At 39.7% G+C, this 27,302-nt stretch overlaps 1 protein-coding gene across 2 annotated transcripts; it reads right to left on the bottom strand.

Moving 5' to 3' along the window:
• On the bottom strand, positions 1–25,856 carry LOC109997139 (lysosome membrane protein 2). Of its 2 annotated transcripts, XM_020651525.3 has the most exons (13): positions 25,387–25,856; positions 15,985–16,142; positions 14,464–14,611; positions 14,140–14,331; positions 13,221–13,312; positions 12,371–12,490; positions 6,747–6,925; positions 3,665–3,783; positions 3,360–3,433; positions 3,124–3,175; positions 2,712–2,864; positions 2,504–2,545; positions 1–2,230 (listed from the first exon to the last, which is right to left on the bottom strand). In XM_020651525.3, exons 1-13 carry the CDS (start codon positions 25,507–25,509, stop codon positions 2,120–2,122), a joined length of 1,563 nt encoding a protein of 520 aa, XP_020507181.2. In that variant the 5' UTR covers positions 25,510–25,856; the 3' UTR covers positions 1–2,119. The 2 variants fall into 2 exon arrangements, with proteins under 2 accessions (XP_020507181.2, XP_020507182.2); XM_020651526.3 differs by lacking the exon at positions 2,504–2,545 and having other exon boundaries at positions 25,387–25,855.
• Positions 25,857–27,302: the final 1,446 nt, after the last annotated feature.

Below are 27,302 nucleotides of genomic sequence, written 5' to 3'. Positions count from 1 at the left end.
TTCACTTTTAAGTGCTTTTAATTTGTGCACACAGTGAAAACAGTATTGACAGTCCATTTTTCAAAATAAGTTGACAATTAAATGTGGTTATAGATGTATGTTTAATTTCCGAAAGTACAATCAGTAATCAGAGTACAGCACAAAGTGTATAGTCCATATGATGCTGTGTGTTTTGGTTTTTATCAATGCAACATAAACGATTGATCCTGCTGAAACCCAACACTCATATTGTGTAATACTTTAAAGACAGACACATTCATCCGCTCAAGAAAATATGACTCTATATTGTGCGCTCTCAATTCATTTTTCCATATTCATTTGATTGAATTATACACAGTTGAATTAACGTATACATCAAACACAAATAGTCAAATCAAAAGACAACTATCTGCTAAGGAGAAATGTGACAGCTTCTTCACTATTTCTTTATTCGTTAATGATCACACAAGTGCGAGGAGTTTAAAGCAACTCATTCATCCAACTAACAATAAGAGCAGGAACAAAAGCTGGGCTCATCACAGTTCAATGAAGTCATTCTGCAGTATTATCTAGATCACATTAAACGGCACCTGAAGTCTACTTTTTTTTTTTTTCACCCAGCTTGAGTGAAAAAAAGTTGGAACACAGTCTAAAACTCAAGCAATACAAAAACTATTAAAACCAGTTTCAGGCTCAGTTCATTTGGTATCTGGCAAGAAGAGATATCTACATGAGAGTAGATTTGGTGCTACGACATGGTGTCCTTTTTTTCTTTCTTTTTTTTTTACAAAATATGTAAAAATCGTGAAGGCAAATCAAATCCAGTAACATCGATTCTTTGTAAGGCACAACTACAGCATTTCTTCATATTGACCCCTCATGAGTTTTTAGTTGCAATGATGGACACTTGAAATGAAATCTTAAAGAGACATTTTATAAACAATGTTATAAAGGTCTGTCATATGTTAGGGTGCCAAAACAACCCCCCAAAAAGGACAGTTAGGCCTTCATCAACATCAAAAAAGCACAATTTGAAATGATAATAACATGAGTTCATATGACCATGTTAGATAGTACACGCAGTTACACAGGGAAAAAAAATACTGTAACACTTAAATTCAGTAGTGTGCCAATCATTGTTTTCGACCATCAATTCCTGTCAGATTCAGGACTTCAGGCGGCTGACCTAAGTGGCGATAATAATGGCACTATTTTGAAGCTCTAACATAAACGTTCCTCATTCTAACATTTCTACATGAACATTTACACACACAAGAGAAAGAAAAATGGGAAGAACTTCTTATTTTACAAACATCAAAGTATCCAAAATGTACAACATTTCCTCTCTGATTCTCCCCGTCACACACTGAGAAGAACGCTGTTTATTTACAAAAAAGAAACATACCTGAAGGCTTTTCAGGCACAGTGATAAAGATGTGCACAGGTATCACTCTAAACACAGTGTATGAAAGGCAAAGTATCACTGAGCCTAAAAAAATGTTCTGTAACATTACGTTTAGGATGAAATGCAAATGAAATAAAAGTAATACTAAATTGGGAATAAATGTCCTCACACAGAGAGTACTTCCTTTGTTTTCCTCCTCTCTCCTCTAATCATTCTTGATAGTAGCTAAGCTGAGCCCCCCTGAGATGTGTATTCATTACATTATATTGGCGTTTTATAATATCTAAAAAAACATCTTCTGTGTCCTATTACATGGTAGTTGTTATATAAAATCTGATATAAAAATCTTATATTGATAAAAACACAGTAAAACCTTTTTTTTAAATCCCAGGCTTCAAATGAAATTGTGAGTTTTGTTTGTTTCAGACCTCTACAACGTGGGCTCATCAGAGAGGCAAAGCCTGAACTTCTTCCGTTTCTGCTATACCTCTATACCTAGACAGAAAGGAAAGCCCTCCATGGCTAAAATTAAATAACATACAGTTCAGTATGTTTCAGACTAAAAACATGTTCCTCTCCTCTACCCTCTACCCCCCAACCCTCATAGATTTACAATTTAAAAAAGGCAATATTGACAGTTTTCTGTGGGGGATTTCCCTCTCCTGAAAACAATCCCTGTGTGTAATTCTGATTGTTGTCTCTCCTTCCAACACTACCCCCCCCCCCACCCTCCCCTCAAGCTTGGGGGTCTGCTTTAGCGGTCAAACCGATGTAGGTTCCGTTTTGCGAGTCGTCTTTTTCCTTGTCGCTGACCGGAGAGTAGGAAGTATCGTCTTCAGTAGCGGTCTGAAAGGATAAATCAGCGTTATAAACTCCCTAATACAAGCATTGCTAATGACATTTTTACAAGTTCTTTATATTCAATAGTGTTACTTTAAAGTGTTAATATGTTAAATCAGGCAGTTTGTTTTCTGTATAGCACCAGAATAAGTTCAGCAGGGTTAAACTCATGTATCTGCATATTAAAAATGGGATTTAAGCTGCATATGGATGCACAATAAGACAGAAGCTCGGATAAAGCGAAGGCTGAAAAGCAGCAAAATAACCATAAAGACTTACAGCATAGAGAGCCTTGGTAAACACAACGCGCTTAGCTTCATTCTGCGCAGAGACAAACAATGATAAATACAAGCACAGTGTGCGTTAGTGTGCGGTTAAGTAACTGGATGAATTGTGCAAACACACAAACACAAATGCATTATGGGACAAAGCAGAGGCATGGAAAGCTGTTAAGAGTAAAAATGACAGTTAAGAGCTGGTGTCACACCTTCTGTTGTCGGGACCGGTACAGAAGGAGGATGAAGACGGCGAGCATGATGGCACCCATTCCCACGATGATGAGCGGGAAGTTAGACACGAGGGTGACGATGAGGAGCAGCTTGTGCACTCTGGCTGCAGACGCGTCATCGATTACCACACTCTGTGTAACAAAACAAAACCCAGAAGACACAGTTAGGAGAGGAAACTTTGTATATTACGAGTGATTTGTGTAGCCTTAACAAAAAAGAAAAAAAAAAGAATCCTGTGGAATCCTGATTCATGTTGTTGAAAAGTAATGGTACATGCATAAAACAGTGTGCTTTTTCATGGTACTAATTAAGTCATGGAAAGAATTTGCACCAATTTCTGCAAAAGGACACGTGTGTGAGATTCAGCCTGCCTAGAGGGAAGTGTCTTACCTCATTGAGGAACATGACAGGAAAGATGATTTCTTTCAAAGCTCTAGTTTTCCTGTTGTGAAGCCAAAGACAAAAGTGTTGATTTATCATGTACAGACACACACACACACACACACACACACACACACAGACACACACACACACACGCACACACACACACACACACACATATATATATATATACTGTATATATAGAGAGAGAATAATAACAGTTGAGTTTGGACAAGGTTACTCACGCGAATCCAGAGATTTTGTTCATCAGGATGTTCACCTGGGCTCTCTTGTTTGCACGTACAATCACTCCAGTGGTCTGCATGAAAAATGAAATATGTCAAGTTAAGCTTTTTATCATCAGAAAAATATTCAATCTATGACACTGTTTTAAGAGCACGACTTAGAAAGTTAATACCACCAAAGCAGGTGATTAACTTCTGCACTACTGCTAACGCACCACTAGGTGGAGTAGTAGTCATTCTTAGGGATATGGCTATGAACAGTTGTCTTTGAGTAACAGATTATAGATAATAATCGTAAACCTTACCGGGTTGAGGTCAAGGTAGGTTTGGTGATGCTCTCCTTGAGGGGACATTCCTTTGATGGCTGACACATATTTAGGGTCTGCCAGGTGGAAATGAGGGAAGGAGGCGACCACCGGGGCTCCTTTGAGAGGACAGCGGGAGAGGGAAGGAAAAGTAGGGAAGCAAGGGACATCATAAAGTTAATGAAAGCGTGATGTGTATGCTCTGCCGTGACAGGATGACTCACAACAAAATGCTTTCTCTCACTTCTCTTCACTCTTCTGTTGGGTGACACAAATGCTATTAATAACGAATTACATGCATCATCTTTGATAACGACTCACGATGAATGAGGAGGCACTCAGGCTGTCACATGGCTCAATGGTATTCCTCATTCATTTCCTCTTTTTTTTTACACATTAAATAGCGAGTACTATCATATCTACACAGGACAAAATATAGCTCTATTCAGTTCTCTTTATAAGTTTCTAAAAAGAAGAAAGTCAATCTATCAATCCATCCATCCATCCATCTATCAATCTGCTCAGCTTCTACTGTAATAATTAACTTCATCAGTGTCCTCATCATTTAATTGTTTCTGTAGCTGTTGATGGTAATATTGGACTGATCGGTCTATCATCATTCTTAGTTGCATATGCTAACACACACCTTACATACCCTTTAACCATTAATACTGGCATTGAAGCTATACATCTACTTGATTCATTGTTGTTGTTTGAGATTTTTTTTTTTTTTTTTTTGTAACATCTGGTATAGCGGAGGCTTCAGTCCCGGATGTACAGTGTCTACCACAGTTTTAACTCCTAACCTCACTGTCTCCACCTCGTGTTTCCTGTCTCTCTTCCACTGTACTATGATATGCTCTTCTTTTTACAAATCTAAGTTTCCGCACACAGTCTGCCAGAGAGTAAACAAAACAACGATGCAACATGACCTCTAACTCTTCCTGAAACAGAAGCTTTGCAGGTGTTCAGAGTAGCTGCACCGCAAAACAACAGGGACATCAAATGTCCAACTTCCTGCTCTTTTGATGTTCAATGAAACCACGCTGTATTAAAGGAGAGTGCGTTTGTAAAGAACATCAAGTGACGTGATGAGATGAGATAAGATCGGATCCGTCGCAGTGCACGCAGCCCATTACTCAAGAGTCAGTCTTTCAAAGAAAACAAACAACAGTGGCATAAATTGACCACAACCTTTCCGTGTAAAAGAAATTAAGGGATGTATCTGTGATGCAGATAAAGACTGTTGTTACTCGAGCTGAGTTCCTTCCACATATTGTTTTGAAGGAGACACTGAGTTCCTACCATGGCCTAGGTCGATAAGGAACAGTAGGGTCTCCAGGCCGACATCTCAGTCCTGTTCTACCTGTGATATGAAAGACTGCGTTGATCAGAGAGTGAGACTCTGGCACAGTGCAAGGCGCTGATGAAGTGGGGCAGAGGTGACAGCTTTCCTGCTCTTGTGTTTGGCAACAGACGTTTGACAAAAACACTGGACACCCACAGTCACCTGAGAGGCTGTTCCCGTGACAACCCACAAGGTCACTGTAGTACAAACACACACGCACACTATTAAGGGGAAACGTTTGAGTGCACTTTTCTAGTTGAGTTCTTTCTCTGAACACCTGAGCCCAAACATGTTTCATAAACAAACTTCATCAACTATTCTCAACTGTTTTTAATCCTCCTACCGAGTAGAATAAAGTGTGTGTCGTTGGCTGCACCTAATTTATACTTAATTTTTTTGCCTTAAAACATATATATACATTTACCTAAATTCCAAGAACATTGGGTTAGGGTTAGGGTTATTTACATTTAAATGGAAGGAGACCTGAAGTTTCTATTCATAGTAGAGAGCAGAGATTTTTTCTCCTTCTGGAGACAGATTTCGTTTCCCAGACTTGATTTGGCTTATACAGTGTACCAGTGTAATAAAATAAAAACATTACTCTGGTGGAAAATCACAGCCTTGCTGACTTTTTGCTGGCTTCACTTCTCTTGTTGTGTGTTATTGCCCAATACAAGAAAACGACGAGGACAACACTCCTTATTGAAATGTCACACTCAGTTTCAGGGATTATATCAGGCAATGTTCACAATCTTACATAGGTTGGACTAATCATACACGTACATAGCAGGTACCAGTTAATCCCAGCAGGGGGAGTCGCCACCTCGCAACGGATGTTTGTTATTTTCAAAGATAATGAAAATGAAAAAGATAATTCATCTGAATCCATTGAATTTTTTAAGGGGCTGCTTCACAGAAAATAACAATTCATCTGTTTTCGTCTTTGTCAATGTATTTATATTGTTGTGACGTGTTCAGGGTAGACCCCACCTCTTGTTCAGTGCCAGCAGGGTTCCTCACTAACAGTGTGCACTTGTTTTTACTGAATATGCTCAAAAAAACAATGTGCTTTAATCCACTTGTTCCCTTGTGTGTGATTACCTCTCTGACACAAGCTTTTGTTTTTGAGGAAATTAAATGAAAATAAAATTTTTAATACATGATATATCACAGGTAATGTCATATAATCTAGAATGCTATATATATATATATATATATGCTTTTTTATAACAAATAGAAGTAAACAGACACAGGAACTGAGGTAATAAATGTCATGTTCAAAGCCAGAGTCAGGTGACAGGACTTACTGCCCCTTCAGATACTGGGTCAGTCATGTTCAGATGGCGCCTGAGGTGTGGAGAGGCATGGAGAGCCATGTCACATGAGGCATTTAAGGTATTCGTGCTGGTTATAGTAAGAGGGAAATAAAAGGAAGGCTTAACTGATGGAAGAATTACTGCAAGCCCAAATAATAAAAGAAGAAAAGAAGAAAAGAGCACAACGGAAATAAAATTGGATGGGAATAAAGGCAGGTGCTATCTATAAAGGCCTGTGTCAGGGTGAAAGCACAGAGACTATAATGTGTGGGAGGTGCAGCTAATTAAAGAAAACAAAAGAGAAGAGAATTAAGGGTGTTGAACTCAAGGCAGGCACCTCTGAGGATTTAGTAATAGGCGTGTGATAGAGCAAAGAGCGGGTGAGGAAAAGTCCGCACCGGCAAAAGCTGCCATTTACCTTTCCGACATGGACTGACTTTGAGAAGGCCCGTTCCCAGGCACTCCTGTGGGCTGATGCAGAAACCCTCGTTGGCTGGGTTCTCCTCTTTGCTGGCCAAGACGGAGCGAGGTGGGGTGAAGCGATAGGCCGGGATTCCTTTCACCTCTACCTCTTTTTCAAACTCCATGTAGATGGACCTGGAGAGTAAAACACAATTAATATAACAGGACATTAGTTTTTATTTTTATTTTTTTTATCTGCTTCCCTCTGTCTTTACGACTTTGTATGATTGCTCAGCAGTTTATAGCTGAATCACATTTTGTTTGACAAACAGTGTGCAGTATTAGCATCCTGCAGGAAACTCAATGTTATTAATTCCTTCCTGAAGTTCAAAGCATAGAGTTAATACAAAATGTTAAAGCCAAAACGACACAGGGGCTGATGGAGCAATATGAGTGATAAAAAAAAACAACCAATATGAGTGATAAAAAAACAACCAGCCTCCTTTAAATAACTGTGACGATTATTTTTTATTGTGTTTCTTATCTGCTTATGTAAGCTCAGAGTTGCACAGCTGAACCTGAATGCAACGTAACTAGGCTGCAGCTCCTATTGGCTCTTATCATCTACCTAATGAAACGATGAAATGTACACAAAAGGAAAAGATTCATTACAGTGGAGTGACTATATAAGAGAAACTGAGGGATTAATGCTGACTTCATCATTTTGCTAAAATCCTGTTGGGTTTCCTTCTTTCATTCTTAACTAGTGGGGGAAAAAAGCTGTCATTTTGTATTGACCTTCCTTTTGTACTTGGAGTGGAAAATCATAAATCCGTCATTGTGTTTTCTTCCTTGTTGTGTTTTTACAGCCTTCGAGAGAATTGAGCTCTTGTGAGAGCTTCATTTTGGTCCTATGTATCTGCAGTTCTGTTTTGTTCAGGGAATCCCAACGATTCTCCATGAGAACAAAGGAGCCCTTACAATGTCTGCCAACTGGCCGGGAGGATGCAGTCCTTTAGCTACGCAGCCCACCAACCGTGCAACAATACTGTAGAGACCTTTCCCTTGACCTTCGTGAGAGAGGCCAAGTAGAAAGCCTTGTGTGTTTCTACACTGGGACAGGACTGGGAATGTCTCGGCCTTGTCCTGCTGGGAATGAGACACAGTTACAGTTTGAATCAAATTCAAATAAGATGAGATTTGTTTCTTTTGGATCTTAATCCTCTCATTGTTTCAGGGCCAACATCTGGAAGAGCTGGTGAAATGAGGCGAAACAGGTGTAACAGGTTTAAAAACCTTTGTATGTATGATGTAAGTGTGCCTGTATATTTACATATACAGTATGTATGTGTGTATGTATAGATGTGTTTACCTGTTTACCTCCTGTTTAGTATCTGCTTCCTTTCTTTCATTGAGTACTTGTTTTTTCTTTTCATTTCAAACACACCCATATATATATTTTTTTCTTTTTTCCTCTCATTACAAAAGATAATTTCACATATTCTGTACTTTAGTTGTACACTACTGTGAATATGTTTTGGAGGATGTTTGTTGCTATATAATAATTCCATGAGCTGTGCACCCTGATGTCGGTCCGCCACACATTATTAACTTTACCTGTAGCCATGACTTCATACAGGCTTTTTAACTTTTGTATCAGAACAGAGTGCCTTGGATACCTTCTTGTGTTTGCCTGCTTTAGTTTTCAGAGGACTTTTTTGGTAGCAGTTGCACAGATGTTGAAACCATTTGCAGCTGCCAGGACAAAATGTTGAAATAAGATCCCGTTTGCCTCTTTTGTTTTGTCAGTATTTTTTCAAATGATTGGTTGTTAATCCATGTATCTACAGTGTGTACATGTACTCTAATGCTTTTAAATGAAGGATTGCAGCTTCCTTGAAAGATCAACGTGTGGGAGAATTCAAGTTGGTATTCAAATTATGACACCTGCTCACAATCTGTCAAAATCCTGAAGTTTTTGAGGATCAGCTGTCGGTGACCTGACCGAAGGGTCTTCTCAGGTCACAGATGGGAATCCTGGCCCTGCTTTTATCTAGCAGATCAGTCCCAGATGTCCTTTATCTGAAAACAAAGTAGTACTAAGCTTCTCCAACAGCGGCTTAAGTAAAAAAAAAAAAAATCTGATCTGATCTATCTGTGTGAAAGGTTAACACGTAAGACTTTATGGAACATTTCCTCTTTAAATTAGGGTAAAAGCACAGGAAACAGGGAGGGAGCGTTCCCTTTACTCACAATAACTCAGACAGTTACTCGGCAATGGATAAGTAGGTGAGAGTGTAAACGTTTGGGCGAGGGACTTTTTTTGACACACGGCCAATCAGAGTCAAAGGTACAAACATGACACTCCAACAGATTCTTTCCACCCTCAACAAAAAGGGGAAGATGTCCGCTGCAGCTTTTCATAGGTCAAGGTTATTAAAAAAAAGAAGAAGAAGAAGCTTCAGACAAATGCCAAGAGACAGATTTATCATTGAAGTCAGCATTAAGGCTTAGTAAAATACCAAAGAAGGATTCATCAGTAAGTGATTTTGTGCGAAGTTTACTCAAGCTTTTTTAAAAATACCCCCCGATTGCAAAACCCTCCAGAGGATTCTCAAGGGCTTGAATCTCCTAACAAGGGTTTTCAAAGAACAAGTATGGAGGCCGATTCTGCATGGAAAGCGTCATTTTTACTGTTATTCAAGAAGAGAAACCTTGATTTATTTTATGTCCCTCTGTGAATTTAAGCTTCTCACAATCACTAAATGTTCTTCTTACTCCAACAACATTCCCAACCCTTCCTCACTCACCCTGGTTTCATCCCCACTACACTCCAGACCAACATTCCTCTTTAAGTAAGCCTCTCCATAAAGTGTTTCCTGGTTTCTGGCATGTTAGGCTTTAAAAAAAAAAAAGAAGAAGAAATCCCACACAAAAAGGCCGCTAATGCTTGGTAAGAAAACAAACGTCACCTGTGGTGCTGTTTGGAAGTGATCAGGATGTTATGATAACAATCTGTGGGATCCGAGGCTTGTGAGCACATTTCCATACCAGATATGAAAGCCTGCGTCCTGCTGTGTGTTGATATGAGGCCAAGTCACAGACCAGAAATAGATGTTCAATTTGTAACCTTTAATAACCGCACCATCACGAGATTAATATGGCACAGGGTAATAGTGGGACAAAGGGGAGGATGCAAATCTTAAATTTCTGTGATGTTAGAGAATCAGGTAAATAGTGCCTTGCATAAAACTATATTTAATTATAGGCATGTTCCTAAAAACAAACCTTTCTGTCGATTAAATGGAAATTCAAATTCAGACTAGTTGACTAGTCTAACATAGACTACATTACAAAACAAAGAAAACAATCAGAATTGAGCCCAATTAACATTGCTGAACACAGGATCTCAGCGTCTGCGGGTAAATAATGTCAAACTGGTTTGAGTGTGGATAAGGGCGCGAGAGAGAGAGAGAGAGAGAGAGAGAGAGAGAGAGAGAGAGAGAGAGAGAGAGAGAGAGAGAAAGAGACGCACAGTCGAGTCCGTGTCTGCACATCAGAGAAAAACACCGAACATGACAGCTACTTTTCTGACTTTACAGCTTATTTTAAGCCATTTTAATCAGACACAGCAATAAATAAATTAAAAAATAAAATAGAGTAAAATAGAGTCTGTGAGTCCGTACATCGGAGAACAACACAGAGAACATGACAGCTACTTTGTGGCTTATATTGTGTCATTTTAGTCAGATACAGCCATGAAACTCTGGATTTCTCCTTAATGAAGGCTGTCAGCGTTGTGTACCCGCATGCTTGTGCATGAAGTGTACCGTGCCGAAGCCAAAGGATGTGTACCGTGCCTGAGCACGATACAGAGCGGTCACACTGGTCAAAACGAACTGGACTTTAGCGTTGAAGCGTGCTTGGGCACGGTACGGATGACCAGTGTGACCGTGCCCGAACGGTAACAGAGCTAGCACTCCCAGTGTTGGGTCCACCCTGCAGGTTTACATGCACATGCTGAATGTGAACTGCACATGTGGCTACATCGTCTCCTACAAGGGAAGCTAGTCGTCCACTGTGCTGGTTTACATTTAGGCAGTAGTGCGCAGAGAGCTGGAGACTTGTGGCTGCCTACAGCTTAGATTCAACATTTATTTTGGGACTACAGTCATGACATTATTCATTAACATTTTAACTGTCTAAATATCCTGGTTCACCAAGTGAGGGTGACAATGTTTATCTCTAAATCGACTTATTAAGCACATCTCTATTTAATCACACTGTACATCTATCAGCCCAAATGGGATCAAGAGTTTAAAAATTAGCAAATTCAATAAACTTTCTGTTTGACACATCATCAGTTTCCTGCTCTGAATTGGAACAATGATAAATTGTATTGTGCCTATCAAATCAAATAAATTCCACTCATCTCAATTGAATGTTAAACTCTCAGTAAGCGTTTATAGTCATGCTAGCAGTTTAAAAGAAGCTTGTCCTGTTTAAGGCCTTCACTGTGAAGAGGATGTCATGCGGCTTAGGATTGTTTGGCAACACCTGAGGTTGATTAACGTTGTCTTGCATCCTCTCTTTTGGTATACAGTTTATGTCTTCAAACTGTCTTTGGTTTCGTCATACTGATCGTCTGTTAGTCAACTTCACAACGTTTTTTTTTTTTTTATTCCTTCAAAGCATATATTGAAAATCTGTCCGTCCTGCTAGAGCGATCCATCCTCGTATCTAACATTTCATTTTGGGTTATAATTTAGAAAATGTACTGAGGTTTTTTTTTTTGTATTGTACAACACAATAGCTCTACATATACTGTATACTAATACACATTGTTGTTGTTTTTTATATTCAAGTGTTGGCAGCCATTGAAGGAGCAATATGTAATTCTGACACCTACAGTTCAAAACGGGTACTGCAGTCCCAATTCAAACTTTAAAGATAGCTGTCTCCCCCCTCCCACTACTTCCTAGAGTCGTTGTGCAGACAGGCTACCATGTCACGGATACTGAAGCTTCACAGTTTAGCCAGCTCCGCATCGGTCTTTAAACCTTTCTGTATTCTAACCTCTCTCTATTTTTCGAAAGCATCTTGAATATGTATCCTAATTTTTCAAAAGCATCTCCAATATTTATCCTAGTTTTACCATGTTTCTGGTTGTGGAGTTCATACGAAAAATTCAGATGCTTTTTAGGTCGGGTAGAGTCAGTTCTATCTGAACCAGTTGGCTTTCCAGCTTCCATCGTTGCAACACCTGTTGGTTTGCTGTTTGCCCGGCAAACAGGGGGCATCTAAAATGACCGTGCGGGGGTGCCTTAAAACCGCCTACCTTCTCTGGTCCAATCAAATACAGACAATTTCGGATAGGAATCTAAATTTAGAAGAGGACATACTGTCTGCTGCATTGTTAACAGACAAGCCATCACTTCAACATAGCATGTTTCTTTAATGTCTGATGACATAATAAGGTCATTTTATGATTTCATTCAGTAGATATCTTACATATTGGACCTTTGAGTCATCTTCTAAGTATGACAATGCAATAGCTGAGGTTTGTTGATGTATACATTTGAAAGTGATGCCACATGGAGACATAAGGCTGCAGGACAGCGTTGTTGTGCTAAACTGTACCTGCAGAGGTCTGGAGTGAAGATGTAAAGGCGTTCGTCTTTGTTCAACAGAGGATGGAACGCACTTCCATCTGATCCGTTGATGCTGTTGCTTTGAGTCGACGTCCAGAACGACACATTGCTGCAAAACAATACACAGCAACGTATATTAATATGTATATATAACAACATATATAAGCATTTAACGTCTTTTGAAAGTTGCATCAAGATTTTCAAAAAGTTCATGAACATGTCCTGTCCATCCTTAGGGTTTCTATTTTTAAACACTGTTTCTCAAACTTTTATGGTGCCTCTGCAGGCTTTCAGACTGAGGCAGCACAATTATAAAATAGCTCAACTTCCGATTGTATTTTACTTGTCCAAAGAACATTTTGGTTATTCTTGGCTGGATATGCCTTTTGGTAATGTCTTTCTTTCAATGTCAACATTGTAATCATCTCCATCTTAATGACAGTAAATTACAATGAAAAGTTCTGATGATCAAACATGTTTCTATCTGAAAGTCACAGTGGATAAAGAGAGAGGTTTCCCTGGAGTGAGAAGGGGTAATTAGAGACTGGAAGGGATCTGAGGCTATAAAATGGGATAAGAATGTTCAGTAAGATGCCATTATTAAGGCATTCTGGGTATCAGGATGTCCTGCTCTTTGCTTTGTACTATGGAAATCAGCCAAGATCGACAGGCTAACAGACACAGACAGACAGACACATAAAGCCTGTACTCCCGTGTTATTGGCAGAAGCAGAAGATTTCAGAATCTATTTCAACCCAAAGGTTACGCAGTGAAGTTTCATGACAGTGGATGATGACAGAGAGGGAGAGGGTGATTGTGTTAGACTGCAATACTGCTACCTTTTGCCTTTCCATGTTTCGACACGGCCATAGTCCATGTAGTTCTGCTGCCCAGTGTGGTAGACAAACTCCCCGTCATTAGTTCCATTTTTCTAAATAAATCCAAGATATTAAATTGTTAGACATAATTTCAAAATCACAAAAAAATGATTTGTCATACCAAATGCTGCAATGGTTTTCAGAGTAACAGACTACATTATGATGGGTTTCATTGAAAATGTAATGGAGTGAATTCATCTGAGGTTCATCAAAGGGCTGGTAAATGAATGGCTGTCATAGGGGGATCCTGATAAAATCACCTACATTAACTAAATGAATAAACATGCTGGAATGTGCCCCCCACTTCCAGCTAAAAAACCTTTCTGAGCTGCCAGTAAAGAAAGTGGAGGTCATCTTTTAAAGAGAAAGGTCGTGTGATCAGCCAGGGATAAGCAAAATATTGGGGGGGGGAAATGGTAACATGATGTTGATTCTATGGACTTCTGTGGCAACTTTTCCTCGCAGCCCCTTTAACGGACATCCGGAGTCAGGAGAAAAGACTAAGAAAGACAATGACTTTTAACTTGGAACTTCATTATTTAGTGGTATTCCCTGCTTTAAAGGACATTTTCTGTCTGTTTTGGGGAGGAGGAGGAGGTGAATAATTTTGCTAATGTCTAAAGCTACGTAATTGGAGAAAATGGAGGGAATCCTTACCCAAAAAAAGGCGTACCTTCTATCAACAAGCTAAGCTAAAGTTAGCAGCAGCTCAGCTCACATACCCTCTCAACATGTTTTGTGCCTATGACCATTTGAGTCTACATTTTTAAATGTGAAAGTGCTTTATAGAGTAATTTTTGTTGATCTATTATTGTTTTTTTTATTATGTAATAGCCAACATTAGTTCATCATCTTTAATTGACTGCTCAGCTGTACGTGCCTTGTACATGAGGCCAAAGACTTTCTCCACATCAGGACTGGAGGAAGAAAGGCGAGCCAGTAAGGGGTCTTCGTAGCCCCACAGCAACTCATCCACGGTGCGCGTGGTGAAGAGGCCGCTCCCCAAATTGTTCATCATGATGGATATAAACGAGGCTTTAAAGAAATTATTTTTCAACTTCTCCATCACAGCCTGGAGACAGAAAGGTGGAGCAGAATAGGAAATAATGGGACAGAATACAGGATGGGTAAAGTGGGCAATCCAATTCCCCCCATTTGGATTTACACTCCTCCACTTGGCGGAGACCTTCAGTACATTACTCACCCAAGCAGGGATGTTGACAGTGGTGATGCTATCAACAGTTGGGTCACCCACAGACTTGTCACTCAGGAACACAAAGCTTTTGGTGTTGTAGGCGGACACTCTGGTGCCGTTTTCCACCATGGTCACATTTTCCTTATACCTGTACTCCCTGGGGAAACACATTCAAACATTGGATTATCTTTTTTTCATGAAGTTTTCTTGAATCTTTTCTGTACACACAAGAGTATCACAGACCAATGACACAACTTTTTACTTCAAACACAGCTTCCATTTGAGCCAAGGAAGCCGATAAAGTTAGATATAGGTGAGATTGTGGCGGTGGATGATCTTAAATGCACTCTGGCTGTTGTAACATTTTTGGTGCTTCAGCATTGAACCTTGATATTTATTTAAGGGTTCTATTGGGGGCATCAGACATGATTCCAAAAGTCTACTCTTCACAGCGTTTCTCTTCAGGTCTCCAAAAAGGTGGAAATAACATACTCTATTATGGGTACACAGGTGGTGGAATAAAAATTAACTAATTTGGCTCATTTTTATGCTTACAATAAGTGTGAGATTCTAAACTAAAAAAAAAGCAGATTCTGAATTTAAATAAAGATTTTTGAGGATATTTTAACTGGAATACAAATAACTTTTCCATATCAGTCGATCGAATGGCTGCTTTCTGAAACAAATCACTTAATTTAAGAGTCTTCCAACAATATTATACCATGGATCAAGATATGTTAGGAAGCTCTGCTACATGTGCTGCAAACAGTGCTGACAGTATTTCACAAATGCCCTCCTGAATATTTGTAGAAAATTTCAGGACACCCTGCCCCTGACCTTTTCTTGAGTTGCCCTTACGTGGCCCTCACAGCAGGGGGAGTGAAGGGTCAGGATGCCAATTTGACTCATTGCGTTACCATTATACCTCACGCTCAAAGTTAATTTACATTTAACCATTTATTGCTAAATGGAAATACAGTTTCACCTGGCTCTGCTATAAAGATGCTTCCTGGGTTAGTTGAGCAGCACGCAACAGCTTTCCAGGGAGCGCTATGCTAAACCCCCTGTACTGGGGTACTTTAGGCAAGAAGGAAGTAGGCTGGGGTGGTGGAGACAAAGCTTTGCCAGCAGCAGCGCAGTGTGAGAAGCATTGGTGTAGCAGGGATAAGTGAGGATGAAGTCATGGTTAAATGGGCCGCCTTGTTGTGAGAATGAGCTGTGATTGGTTTGGTTAGAGAGTGATAAAAAGCCATAAATCAATCAACAGGCTATCCTGATGATATCGTTTTCATGGGCCACATATGGCTGTTTTTTTTTTTTTGCAGTTTCAGCTAACTTGAACATTTTGGGACATTTCAGGAGTGCAGTTTATTTGTGAAGAGTTTGCAGTGAAATAAGTCCACATTTTACTAGTAGTTCAGTAAGCAGCTTTGACACATACTATGAAAAAAATTTCACAACACTTCACGATGTAGTTACAGTTTTTGTGGCAGAATGTGCACTTTTCATTAACGTGCTCTTGCATCCTACCTGTACGTGTAGGGTCCGACCTGAGTGACCTCTGGCTTGGACCCTTTAAGGAACTGGTCCACATTGGTCACGTTGAAGAAGAAATACTCCATGTAGACGGGAGGGGGAGGGGTTTTCCATGACTCAAACACACGGCTGCCCTCTACCAACACTATCTCCTGTTGGGACATAAAGAATGCATCTCATCAAATCCAAACATCATTGAATCACATACATATGTGTGGGAGGTATTCTATAAAATCATAAACACTATGGTAAATATAAATAAAACAAACTTAATTTATGAGTTCACTGTTTTCCTTTTATGGTTGCTGTCGTCTGGTGATGCATTTGCTGCACACATATTTGAGATAGTTAACACGTGTTTTGAATCTGGCGTTTCAACAATCTCTCAAAACAACCCGGAGAACGAAAACATCCTTGGGTAGGGGGGCTGTCTGAGCGTCGGACAAGACCATTGGCTGCCCAAATAAATGGCATTAGGGGAGACCCTTTCATTGTGAGCTGTTACCAATGACAACCAGCACTCTCCGGAGAGAGACGCTGACAAATCATGTGATGCAGGGAGTTGGATGCCCACTGGTTTCCCTCAGGACTGAGAACTTTAATGATCTGAGCCGCATTCCTCTGTGCTGAGACCTATAACCCTGAGGTACAGCACAGGCTAAATCCTGCACGGTACTGTTTTAGCATGAGTGCTCAAGAAAACTGCCGCTGAAGATGTCTTTGCCTCGGGAGTTTTGTAACCTTCTACTCTACAGGAAACTTTCGAAGACTTGTAAAACAAGGGAGTGAGAGGAAAAAAAAAAAAGGGTGAAGGAAGGATTAAGAATTCTTTAGACAAATCGAGAGGAAATCTCACTTTGGCCTAATTGTGTCAGATTTGTGTTAAAGATAAAAGTAAGCTCAGAGGGTTGAACACACCAACAGGTCCCATTATTTCAGGGGCGTACAGACCCCCTCCTCTGTTGGGGTCCCTTTTACTTGTACACAGACAAAAGTTTAGTTGAGTAGCCAAGGACAATAAAGCTGTCGCCTTAGATTGAGGAAGGGAGCGCATGGTTGTTTCTATGTCCTATTTTCATGCAACGAACAATCAATATGTTAACCCTCCCAGCATGCTACATGAAATACCACATGGAAAACAGGAACAGAGAAAGCCTCTCATCTCAGTGCTTACCACCGCTACTCTCACACCACTCCCCGTTTGAAAACACATGAAGCAGGTGAATACACAAATACACACACTGCAAGAGCTTTGATGTTGAGACAGGCAAAAACATAGACGTGAATAACACCAGGCACAGCCAGAGGCTATTCATTAAATCCTGAAGTCGTGCTGCAAAAGCTTTGCATACTCCAAATGGGTTTGCCTCTATAGAGGTCAAACAACTTACAAAGCTCTACACGCGGAGCTGTAGTCCAGCCCTATCAAAGTTATATTAAGGTCAATTCAATGAAAGGAAGGCAAATTGACTACTCTAAAGATCATAAAACACTCAATTAAATCCATTTAAAGTACTTATTTAAACACCAAAATGTCTTTTGACAAATTGGAAAGTCTCACAACCAGTTAAAGCAATGAACCTTTGGCATAGCAACGCTCAGCCGAACCCCTTTATGGAAATAAGCGAGCAATTTAGCTTTTACAGAATCATTTCAGAACTACGGCAAAACCATTTTTCAAAAGAGCAAATGCTCCAAGTTTAGTCCAGTCTTTTTAATACTGATGCAATATTGGATTTAGCAGAGTGTTTCAGATTATTCTTATGGTTTAATAAAATGTCTTAATAATTCTCCTTGTATTAAACCCGCCTTGTACGCAAAAGTTCCAACCAGGGAAGAAATCATTCTAAGAGGGGAGGACCAGAAGCACCAGATAAATGTAAGAATGCGTTTGGAAGTTTGTCTTTTTTCCAGGCTTTGAAGATATGTCCATTTGTATCTCTAGACCATAAATGGATGTCATTGAACATTCTCAAACTGAACAGTAATAAAACAGAGCTCTTGGTTATAGCCACTAAGGCGCTGCTCCGGAAGGCTGGAGATCTTCTCCTCAATGTCGATGGCTGCTCCATCTGCCCATCCCCGGAAGTCCATAACCTGGGTGTCATTCTGGACTCCACCCTATCATTCCAGTCACACATCAAATTCATCACCAAATTTGCATTCTACCAACTCAAACACATCTCCAGACTCTGGCCATCACTCACAGACCCTGTTGCAGAATCTGTCATACAATCTTCATCACTTTTTCGTCTGGATTATGGCAATGGCGTCCTGTCTGGGGTACCTAGCGAAACCCTGTACAGGCTCCAGTATGTGCAGAACTCAGCTGCCAGGGTTCTCACCCGCACAAAGCCCTGGCAGCACATCAGTCCCACCCTCATCCATCTTCACTGGCTCCCGGTCAAGTCCCACATCACATACAAGAACACCCTCAACTACAAATCCCCCCCAAGTACCTTTCTGATCTCCTACACCCCTACACTCCGTCCCAGAACCTCTGACACTGGTTTGCTCTCCATCTCCCACACAGGCAGACTTTTGGCGGCAGAGCTTTCGTTTTGGCAGCCCCAACCCTCTGGAACTCTCCTGGCAGTAATACTAGTGCAATGCCACATCCTTGGATATATTCAAAAACCTTTTGAAAATCCACATGTTCAACTCCATTCATGGACTTCATTAATTGTTTTGTCTTGTGTTCTCATGTGTTCTGTGATAAAGACACAAAATGTATATCTTATTCCAGGGGAGAAAACTTTTGGATTTTGGATTAATGTTATTGCCTTTCTACTGTTGGCACTGTCAAAATGAAGAACACATTTTATTTGCAACTGGCTATATTCCAGGAATGTAGCCCAAACTCTATGAGATAAACATGTTTATGTCAAATCTACAACTATCAAGGAAACACAGATTTTTACTGGGAAGGGGCCCCTGGCTACTGGCTAGTTATGTCTAATCTGATCTAGATGTCAAATTATCAAATGACTCTTAAGGGAACAGTCATTTTTTCACCATCACCTCAACAGCAGGTCATTGCATACTGACCCTGTTTCACTCACATAAAAGCTCCCAGACAAGTTAGTTTCTCAATAAACTTAGGAGTGTGAAAGAGGCTTAGCACACAAAGAGAGTCGACTGCTGAGAGGTTATCCATGAAGTGAGATCCTTCACACCAATACAGCTGCTGTTAGCTAGTAACATGATACATGGAATATAAATCATACTGCAAGGCTAGAAGTTATACATGCCAGCATGTGAGAGCTGTGTGCCAAACCCACATCTATATTTCACTGAGTCAGACTCCAATTGAACCTGAATATGAACTTTGACCACAATTAGTAAGATTGTTGCTGTTGTATATGGGCTAAGGCCAGACTCTATTTTCAATTGGTGATAAGACGCTTTCTAATAAACTCTCTCTGTACTGAACATGGTATGAAAAACACACATTTTTCAAAGCCCTGCCTCAATCCTTCTAAACTATTTAAACTACAACAGCAGGACACACTCGAAACATATAATTTAGGACACAGAGGCCATGCCCTTTGTATTCTTTTTGTCTTTTTATGTCTCTCAAATTTACACTTAACTTTGAGTTGCGTGTCAAAGAATTGACACCTGTTGAATGATTTAAAACTAAAGCACCAAGTACAGAAAGAAAACAAAGCTCTGTCACTCAACTTTCCCCATATTCTCTTGTAAGTTTATGTCCTGGTTACGCAACCCAACACTTTTGTTTTATGCTGAAAAAGATACTGATTGCACCTGACTTGAGGTTTCTGGATGGGTCCATAAAAGCATCTACATAAACAAAGCCAACCAGGGCTTTTGAAATTGGAGCCCTACCAAACTGTCTTTAGGCTAAAGGCTTAGAGTAAACAGTGTAATTTATCAGCATAACTGACACCCGTAAGTAAATATTGACATGTAAATGTGGTTGGTAAACGACACTCAACTGTCAATGAGGCATGTTTTAGCTGTTTTGTCAATTAATTCAACAGGAGTGTAGTCCGTTTGAGTTTCGTTCCAGCAGGAGGAAACTATCTGAGACATGGAAGTGTCAAAAAATAATATAAACTCATCCAATGCGACCAAGTCTGATTCAAAATGTTGTAAAATGTGACCTCCGGCCAACGTTTAACTCCTCAAGAAAATGTCATGACACTAGAACGACCGGCATTCTATCACTACTAGAAAGGCCATAGCAGTCAGTTTGACTGTTTACTAATTTTTTGCATATCATTTCAATAATCAATATCAAATATAAGAATAAATGGATCTGTAATGTTGTGAAAGGTATAATAAACTTCAGGACACAAACATAAAATTCTAATGAATTTGAAATTTGAATAGTTTATCGACAACTAGGAAACAGCAGCCGGCGTTTTTTGCGAATGGGAATGATCTCTGTATCATTCTCAGGTTCAATCTCAGAGCCAGTGTCAGATGAAGTTTCGAGAGACCAGGAGACATCACCTTCCGTATCCGAACCTGCGCCACCATCAGACTGTGCCTCATCAAGGCTCTGGAGCATGGCTAAAGCCTCTGTGGCAGCAATCCTCCTCCTTCCTGACATTTCGTTCTATTCTGTTCTAAATCAGATCTTAATTTACTCTATTCTGCCTTTTCAATGTTGATTAATTCAAATGTATGTCTCCTATTCTTTCTATATGGTTTTAGGCGGGTAAGCTTTCTTTCCTCCTTGGCTCGAGCGTTATAAACAATAGTTGCTAGGCAACAGCGAGGCGCACCTTCAAGTAGGGGTGGGCGATATAACGATCTTAGATCGTGAAGGATTTTAACTTGCTGACGATCTGCCAAAGCAGAGAGATGGTAGAACCGGGCTAATGTGTTTATTCTATCATGCTGCAGTTTATGCTCCGACACAGACGCGTCTCCCCCTCCCCTTCTGCTCCGCCGCGGTGAAAACGAAACTTAAAAGTAAAGTCCGCAAAAACAACTCCATCTCGGTTATATGCAACTGTTCTGATATTTTTCCAAACCGACACGCTGTGAGCAACAGTTAACTTATCTGCATAGTGTGCACAGTTAAGATTAACCTACAGCTCAGATAGCGACACGGAGAGACGTTAACAGTCAGAGACAGACATGAAGGAGCTCAGACAGTCAGTGGAGATATAACCCCGGTGTTTAAAATGTTGCTGTCGGTGTTTTCTGCTCTCTCTCAGTTTTTAAAAGTTACTATCAAGCCTCTCCACCCGAAGCTCACCTGTTGTGATAACGGAAACTATAGGGATTACACTAAACGATGTTACAAAGCAGCAGGCAGGTGAGAGTGAGTAACCATGGTGACTGTCTGTCAATCAACAATGTCCCGCCCCCTCTATGAATTAAACTCTTCTATCAGTAAAACTTACTTTGATCATGTGTCACAGAATTAACACATTCTGTATTATGTTTGATTATATATAAACAAAACTAAAGTTAGTCCAATGATGTCATAAAAAACAACAAAGGCTGCAGAGCCTGAAGCTACAGCTGGAGGAACTCTGCAGGGCTAAAATAGAACAGAAACACAAGAACTCAAAGTCTACATGTTTTTAAATGAATGCATCACTGCGTGAAAATGTTCCTGATGAACATAAAAAGAGGACACATAACTAAATCATAATTTCAAAGTGGTGAGGAAAACCTTCAAATTGTGCATAAATATTGATCAAATTGAGGGAAAGACATTTCTGGTGCTAAAGATGTTCTGGGTGAGAGACCTCCAGACCTCCTACAAAGGTGTTTTTCAAATAGATTAAACTTGTCTGCACAGTTTTTGTGCATTTAAAAACATTATACAGGGAAATAAGTTTGGTTGAACTGGTCAGTAACTTACAAATTTGTCTAAAGATCAGTATGAAAAAAATCGTGATAAAATCGTGACAGTGATTTTGCCAAAAATAAATCGTGATATGATATTTTGCCCATATCACCCACCTCTACCTTCAAGAGTGGGAAAAAGTAGGGAATACCGAAACGATACACTGGCTATAATGCATGCAGTCAATATGACCGCTATGGACTTTCAAGGTAGAAATACTCAAAATTCTTTTGTGTTTTGTGTTTTTGATAAAATAACAATGCTAGAATAAAATATAGACACATTTAGGAAAAGTCATGGTCCTGTAGTTACATAGGTTTTATTTTAAGTAAGTTATTACATTGCAAAATTAAAAAACAGTCAAACTGACTGCCTTGGTCTTTCTAGTGTTAAGTAGCAGTATCAGCACCAACTCCTCCAACTAGAAAAACCCTGTGAATGTACCTGCTGACTATTAGAGTCAACATTAAGCAGGTTTGAGATGAAAATAAGGATGAAGGTGGGCCATGTGATAACACTGAATGGGGGCCAAGTGTACTTTCACGCCCGCTTTGTTATCAAAGTAAAGTGAAACTCCTGGGAAAGCTTTAAACCTCACTGTCTGGCGCAGTCGTCAGTATTGGAAATACAGAAAGACTCTGGACCTTAACCTACACGGTCAAAGGGTAAATTAACAACAAGAAAAATTCACTTTGGGTCTAAAGCATGTTTACTGATGCTGTGCAAATGCTTTCAGTTGTGCAAATGAACCAAATGTAAATATCTACAGATGTTTGTGTTTAATGCTCTTTAATGAGACTGTTTGGAATCATGACCCATTGACATCTTGGATTGAAGATTAAAAATCAAAGAGATCTATAGAACTACAGAGTTAAACATGAAGACTTAAATGAGAGAGCGGTGTGTGTGTAAATATTTATGTTTACGTGCGTTTTATATATCCATCTCACATCAGATTTGAACATAAGTGATCAAGCCACATTCACCGCCCTTCCTCCCCGTGGACACAATTTGATGCATCTGCCAAGTTGAACACAGCCTTCAGAGAAAACTTCACTTTTCTGTCTCTACATTCTTCTTGTCCATGAAGTATCTATGCATCTGTTTACAATCTGCACCTCCCATCATCAGTCACTGCTGTTGCTCAGACATCATCCCATCAGACTAGAGGTTCAGAAAATCACAGGAAAATAATAAAAAAAAAAACATCTTCTCATCTCTGATAACACATTAACTAAGTTTTAAATAAACATGTACATTCTCAACAGAAGCATGAAGAAAGAGAAGGAAAAACATTCATTGTTTACTAAAGATGCTGCCATTCTAGTAAGACCGAGCAAAAACCTGAGCAGTGCGCTTAGCTAATGCTAACTGTAGCCTCGCGTTACTCTCCAAGCTATTTTTTTCATATTGACCATGTTCAAAACATTTCCAGTTTCTTCTCATGTTAAGATTTCCGAGTCATAGTTCCAGGGTTGAAGTTGTATAAATGTTGGGTACCAGACAAATTGAGAGACAATGGAAAGTAAAAATAAACAAGAGGGACATTGGGTAATATTCGAGCTGACGGAACATGTTTTATAACGCATACACAAGTGTCAGGCATCAGTAAATAGTGTATTAGTATTTAACCACTTCCTAGTTAACATTTCATTAGCTTAGAAGAATCTCCGCAGGGGGAATTGTTTCACTGCGACAACCACACACTATTGTATGATGATTTAAGCATTCTCACACTTCCCAGCTAATGGTTATGTTGGTTCAATGCTAACAATAGCTCTTGTTTAAAACTATAGCTGATGGGTTATCAAATTATTTGTTTTAGCTTGAAGTGTTGCCAGATTTGCATCCCAATTTCCACTGTTCTCTATCCTTGCAGTTGCACAACAGCTTAAGCTTCCTACTCTGAGTGTAAAAGGCAGCGAAGTTTCCAAAGTGTGAATATGCTTAACTTAGTTGCAAACTTTTTTCAACTCTCATGTTGGGGCGTTTTTTCAGAGTTAGGTGTCTTCTGGTCACTTCTATTGTTCTCATCAGATGATTAGCATTTCTGTATTTGGAGAATGTTTCTGTACACTTAGTCTTCAAATGTGCACACTTTGTCTATTTGCATAATATTTTGTTAAGGTTGCAGTCCTTTGAGCTTCCCTCAAAGTAGGACATAAGAAGTGTAAAGATGTGGTGTGCAAATTTGGGATATCTACTTTTCCATATACAGCATTTTTAAACTTGTGGTTGGACAAAACAAATATTCTACAGATGTCATCCTGACTTTTTCTTTTAACACTACACTGTAGACTCTTCATGACTAGAATGTAATAAGCCCCTGTGGGACTATACCTCCCACGCTTGATTTTCCTCCCATCAGATGCATTAAAGCCACTAACAACACGTTCTTTATCTCACATTCATAAAGCAGACTGTCCTTAAGAGGTCAGCTCATACTATCCTTTTCATTTTTAAGCTCAGTTCTAATCCATGAATGTTAAGAATGAGGCTTTGTGAATCAAGCCAGGCTTTAGTGTCTAATGTGTGACCAGCTGGACTAAACTCAAACTGAAGTCTTTACTAATTGACATTATTACATTTGTGTGGAACAAAACCTCCCATTTAACTCCATTTTCTCAGAGCAGCAGCTTTTTCATGAGTTAAAAATACTGATCAATACTAAGAAGAAGCAAAACCAACCCAGCCCCTTAGCCTACATATTCTGGGCTGTGGAATTTGCATTAACCACATCCTTTCCTAATGACAAAAAGTGAAGGCACACCAGCAGACAATTGGGAATTCCTTCGGATCCAGCATCAGATAAAGACTTAAGAGACAATGCAGGATAATGGAAAATAACTTGTGTCTCAAGCTTAAAGTGGCTGACTAATCTAACTGTGGAAGAAGAGAAAGTACTGATTGCAAAAAAAAAAAGGCTGTCCTGAACCCTTAATAACACCACCTCCACCTTCTCAGGGAGTTTGAACTGCTTATTAGAGCCTCTCCTTCTGGGAGGCAACACACAGCCCTGTCATCACTGTCTATCCCAAACACATCACAAGCCCTAACAGCAGTCACTGGACTGTTATGACAAAAGCAATCAAGGAGGCATCACATTCATGCATGATAACCAATAAGCAACAGCAAACAACAGCAGGGAAGTTTGTTCTGCTGCTTCATTTCCCGCCCCAGAAAGTGTTGCTTTTTTTATTTATTTTTTTATACCTGAGTCATGCAAAACACCTTTTTATAATGAGCTAGATTTAATCTTAAAAGCATGCCATTTGTAATTTATGACTGGTAATGTCCTGCTCTGAATACAAGGAAGTTAAACTGTCAAACAAAGTGATGAACTTTCGATGTGGCGACCAGTGACCACAGTTTGCAAACACAAAAGTAGACTGCGCAATTCAGCACATGATTACCCCCCCCCCCCCCCCCGTCATTATTAACAGGCAGAACCTGCAGAATCTGCCTGTTAACAGCGATGCATTCAAGGAAATAAATCATGAGTGAAGCAGTCATACACGAGCGTGCTTTGTACATTTAAAACAATTTTAAAAAAAATGTTTTACCTTTTTCAGGCGTTCTTGCATGAAGGTACGGAAAACTTGACCCACGATTAAGCCAAGCCCAACGACCAGCAGGGAAGCGCAGATGAGCCCCACCGCATAAATCGCGCAGGACCTTCGCGTCATGTTTGCAGGTGGCAGCAACCCAGCAAAGGATGAATGGAGACTACACCTCTTCGTGCTCCGCTCCTACACCAGACGTCCCGTTAGATGCACAGTGTGAGATTCAAGAGCTCAAACTCACGCTACTTTCCCTTTATTTTGTTGCAAGTTTCGAGCAACTATAAGTAACGGTGGGAGTTGTTCGGTTTGTCCAGTTTCAGAGTTACAAAAAAAAAAAGTTGATAGTAGCCTATGTCTGTTTACTTTGGGTTAATGATAAAGCGGTTTCAGTTTGACAGCCACGAGGAACACCCGAGTCAGCTCGGGGTGGCAACAACAAGTCCCACACATTGAACAGAAAGAGAACTGCCACGGAGTATATCTGTAGCGGGCTGTAATGTCTCCTCCGCCTTCCTCGCAGGGGACGAAGCTGATTGGTCGTTACCCTCGTGAGACGAGCGTGGGACGAGCCCCCGACCTGCAACCGTTACAGCTTCAAGGACAAGCAGTTGAATCATTTCGAGGGTGATCAAAACTTTATTGCACTTTTAGTACAGCATGTGACCTTTTCACACACTCTGGGTGACTTTACTGGGAGGCTGCATGAATTACTGTCAGGCTAAAGGGTCAGGCTTTTTTTTTTTTTTTTTTGCCAAAGTAGAAACAGGTTTAAATCTAAAAAAATACTTTTTAAATAAGCTAATGCATGTTGACATGTTTTTTATGGCTTACATGGGTTGCCTACTTGAAAACAGTAAAGATGTACGGAAGCCTATTTCTGCCAGTAAAGGAATAAAATTGATAAAAACTTAGCTTTGATAATACAAAAATCAGCCTACACATATCAAGGCATTACAATGGAATTAAAATGAAAACTTATGGGATGGAAAAAAAGGAAAAAATACTTTTTTAAAAAATACATTATTGTGACAATAAAAAAGGATATGGATAGAAAGTTATAATTCTGATATTAAAAAAAATTAGAAAAACCAAGATAATAGAAAATATGCAAACATTAATATACTTAGACAGGGCGCTGATGGCCTACCTAGAGGTTTGGTAGCGCCCCATGTATGACGGGTAAAGTGCCACAATTTGGAAGCCATGGTCGGAATCCTACCTGTCGATTCTTTCCTCCATCCCATTAAAGGCATATAAGCCCAAAAAGAAAATCTTTTTTTGAAATATGACAATTTAAACTTCATCACATTTACATTTTTTTTTTTACTTATGAGTGTTATAATTATGACTTTTACGTAATTATTCCAGCTTTTCATGATACACTATATTTTTATAAAGGCTGAATTGAATCTTCTTTTATTCTTTTTTTCTGGCAGTAATGGGCCTCCATAGATTTTCTTACTGTACAAGTCAAAATGTCTGCTGTGTAAAAGGCCTATTGTATTCAAATTTTCAATCAGTCTGGTCATCATGTAAAGTCACCTAAGGACAAGCGCCGCTAGGCTATGGGACGTAACACTACTTTGACTGTGACAGTTTACCTCACGCCTAGTCATTAGGTGTTTCACCTAAACACAGAGCCCACTAATCTCCATACACAACAAGGCCAGACACTCAGCAACAAGCTCACTTGGGCTTATTTTTAAGAGTAACAGATATCCATTGCTGTAAATTCTTCAGTAAATACACTAAACATTTCCGGTTCTTTCGTCACTTCAAAAGATTTTCTCCATCAGACTTACTGCAGGGCATTAGGTCACGGTTATGATTCTGAGGGGAAGGATTTTAGGATGTAGTTGACACAGAGAAATGGAGCAAAGTAAAAGGTGGTAGAATAGCCTGAAGTAGTCTACGTG

Source organism: Labrus bergylta, chromosome 17 (genome assembly GCF_963930695.1).
Source record: "Labrus bergylta chromosome 17, fLabBer1.1, whole genome shotgun sequence".
Taxonomy (NCBI): domain Eukaryota; kingdom Metazoa; phylum Chordata; class Actinopteri; order Labriformes; family Labridae; genus Labrus; species Labrus bergylta.
The sequence above is the reverse complement of the archived record's forward strand: the minus strand, read 5'-3'. Positions and strand labels throughout refer to the sequence as shown.